General features: G+C 42.9%; 1 protein-coding gene across 1 annotated transcript; it reads right to left on the bottom strand.

Moving 5' to 3' along the window:
* Nucleotides 1-2,007: 2,007 nt before the first annotated feature.
* Nucleotides 2,008-2,589, bottom strand: LOC124263012 (interleukin 17-like protein). The gene has a single exon (XM_046697626.1). It carries the CDS (start codon nt 2,587-2,589, stop codon nt 2,008-2,010), a length of 582 nt encoding a protein of 193 aa, XP_046553582.1.
* Nucleotides 2,590-2,854: the final 265 nt, after the last annotated feature.

Here is a 2,854-nt window from a genome sequence, read left to right as displayed (position 1 = left end):
GGATGTCTACCTTCTAAGTCTTTTGTCTTCGTTACATTACTGTTTTAACAGCAATTCTCGTGTCTGTCCCCAATCACATCAAACACTATACACTAGTGTGGGTTTAGTGTGGATCTGACAGCAACTACAATATCCTTCAATAGTGTATAGCTTGTCCCGATATCATATATCGAGGTATGTAATCAGACAAAAAGATCTGACTCTAGAATTTTTTCCGAAAATGTGTTTTGGTGAGTCCAAACCTTCAAAACGATACCTGTTGTTTGACTGAGGTCCAAGATGGAAGAAATGCGCCGTTAACACGTTCAAATGCTTTAACAGTTTATTCAAAATACTATTTCACGACCTGGAATAAGCGATGAGTATGTTTTTATAATATCAAGTGAGAGCACGTGACATGAGAGATGACAACATAACTACTGATGAAACAGATGCATTTGTAATGAACACATTGCACACAATAAATATTGAATAATAAATATAATGACAAATAAATGAGATGTCCAAAGAACCACCATTCGAACTTTGTAACCATGCAAACAGCAAAGACAAGACGACTTATCTTATATATAACTGAAATATTAATCTTATCTATTCTAACATTACGTTTTCGGATGTTCTGTAATGATTACTGACAATGCGATAGTATGAATGAGATTAATACTTTAATACTGTAAACTCTCGTTATATCGGGAATTCACCGTTAACACATATGAGCGTAGTGATGATGCTGTTAGATGTTGGTGATGTTGTGCTGACGTCACCCTCAGCAGTAAATCAGATGTAATACGGCGTGTCAGCTTAACGTACAGGAAAGTCCACACTGTCGACTATCGAGACGGTAATACAAACAGCGTATCCTGACCACCAAGGGAGACAACTATGCACAGGAATTACGGACACCCAAATGATATGTGCAAATGATACTATCAATTTGAGTGGTAAAATTGTCAAAGGAAAGTGGTTATTTTACAACCTTGCACCTTAAATAAGGACGACCATCAATCAACACTACATGTTATTGGGTGTTAGTGAGTATAAAGCTGATTGGAGAAGCAGTGCAGACATATAACGACCTATTACAAGCAGCTTTGACCACTACGACTTTTGGTGAAAATCACGAACATGGGTATGGTGCTTACAAGTTTAGAAACTTTACCATAGCGAACTCGGGCTCGACCCCACGCACAGGAACGCCGGGGGCCCAAGTAGGCACGCTCATGCCTAAATCATTTATCTGCATGTCAAAGTATCAAGTGATAAGTATTGCCTAAAGTTAACGCTAGTTGTAGCAGTGAGATTAGGGGAACTGACAAGAGAAAGATATAATTGAATTTCTTTGGTTCAGTACAAAAGTAATGATGGACATGATGGAGATGATGATGATGATGATGATGATGATGATGATGATGATGATGATGATGATGATGATGATGATGATGATGATGATGATGATGAAGAAGAAGAAGAAAAAGAAGATGCAATAACTTGTGGTAATGAAGGGTATTTCCCGCAATGGTATTTCTTTTGATGACGGATTAAATGGTGGCGATGATGTGATGATGAGGTTTATAAGGATGGTGATGATGATGATGATCCTGCTGTTGCTGCTGCTGACGATGCTGATGAAGTAACTAGTGATGGTGAATGTCATTTCCTGCAAACTTCATGGAAGACAGAAATATATGATTCGACAATGTGCGATATGTGGTGAACAGAAGTTCATGGATGAATCAGTGGAAAACGTCGTTGTGATGTCTGATGTTGTGGACACGGTTTACGATTTGGTAGATGATGACAGTTACATATGTTTGGTTGCAGCTTTCATCATTGTTGTACAGGGTGTAGTAGTGCCGTGTGGATATAGTTGAGGTCGTCGTAGTAGTTGTAGTTCTACATAAGGTAGCAGAAAATGTCGTTACGCGTCGGTCGTTCAATGATGCATGCTGTATGAGAATCTGGATGAAATGTCGTTGGCAATCAGGTTCACAACGGCGATGTCGTTGGTCAGTCAGCACAGCCCCATGCACCACATGGGTTAGGTGTTGCTGCCGTTGTCGTGGTTAGTGGCGCAGGGTTACTTTCAAGACGGCGCCCAACACAGACACACCCGACATGGTGAACCCTCAGCTCAGCTGTGTAGGTCTGGAACCCAGCCATGCAGCCAGTCTCCTTCAAAACCCGCACCGTGGTGGACACCCTCTCGCACCCACTGCGGCTGTGCTGGACACAGCTAGTACATTTACACATGGCCTGGGGGATGACGGACGGATAGTGACCAGCGGGCATTTCGTCAGCCTCGTAGTACCACGGACAGAGAGAGCGTTCAGACAGCGGGGCGTTCACGTCTTCTGTAACAACATCCGGGCACGTCTTCCCGCCGTATCTGTGCGTGCTGTCAAAGACGAGGTTGGTGTTGAGTTCATTTGGGAGGTAGCGGGTTAACGCCGTGTTCAGTTGGAGGAACATGGATGTGTTCAGGTGTGTGTTCAGCTCCGCGAACATCGTGTTGATATCTTCAGGAATGGTGCAGTTGACCGGCCTTCGCCTCATCCTGAAAGCCCTCCTCAGGGCTGGGGTTTGAGTCATTATCGACCCACACAGACATACAAGGATCAGTATCTTCATGCTGAATATTCCTTGGCTTATTGAGGGGTGGTGTATGGACGCAGGTGTCAGTGCTCCAACAGACTATGCTTGTTGACAAAACACATATGCCCTTATATACAGGAGTAGGTCCACAAATGGGACAAAAACCCTGTTATTATTGGATAAAGGAAGTGACGACTCGATCGGCAGAGGCCACTTGTTAGTATGCAATGAGCTCAAGGCGGAAGTATAATATTTGTTGAAT

Source organism: Haliotis rubra, unplaced genomic scaffold (genome assembly GCF_003918875.1).
Source record: "Haliotis rubra isolate DU_JTF1 unplaced genomic scaffold, ASM391887v1 Scf865, whole genome shotgun sequence".
Taxonomy (NCBI): Eukaryota; Metazoa; Mollusca; class Gastropoda; order Lepetellida; family Haliotidae; genus Haliotis; species Haliotis rubra.
The sequence above is the reverse complement of the archived record's forward strand: the minus strand, read 5'-3'. Positions and strand labels throughout refer to the sequence as shown.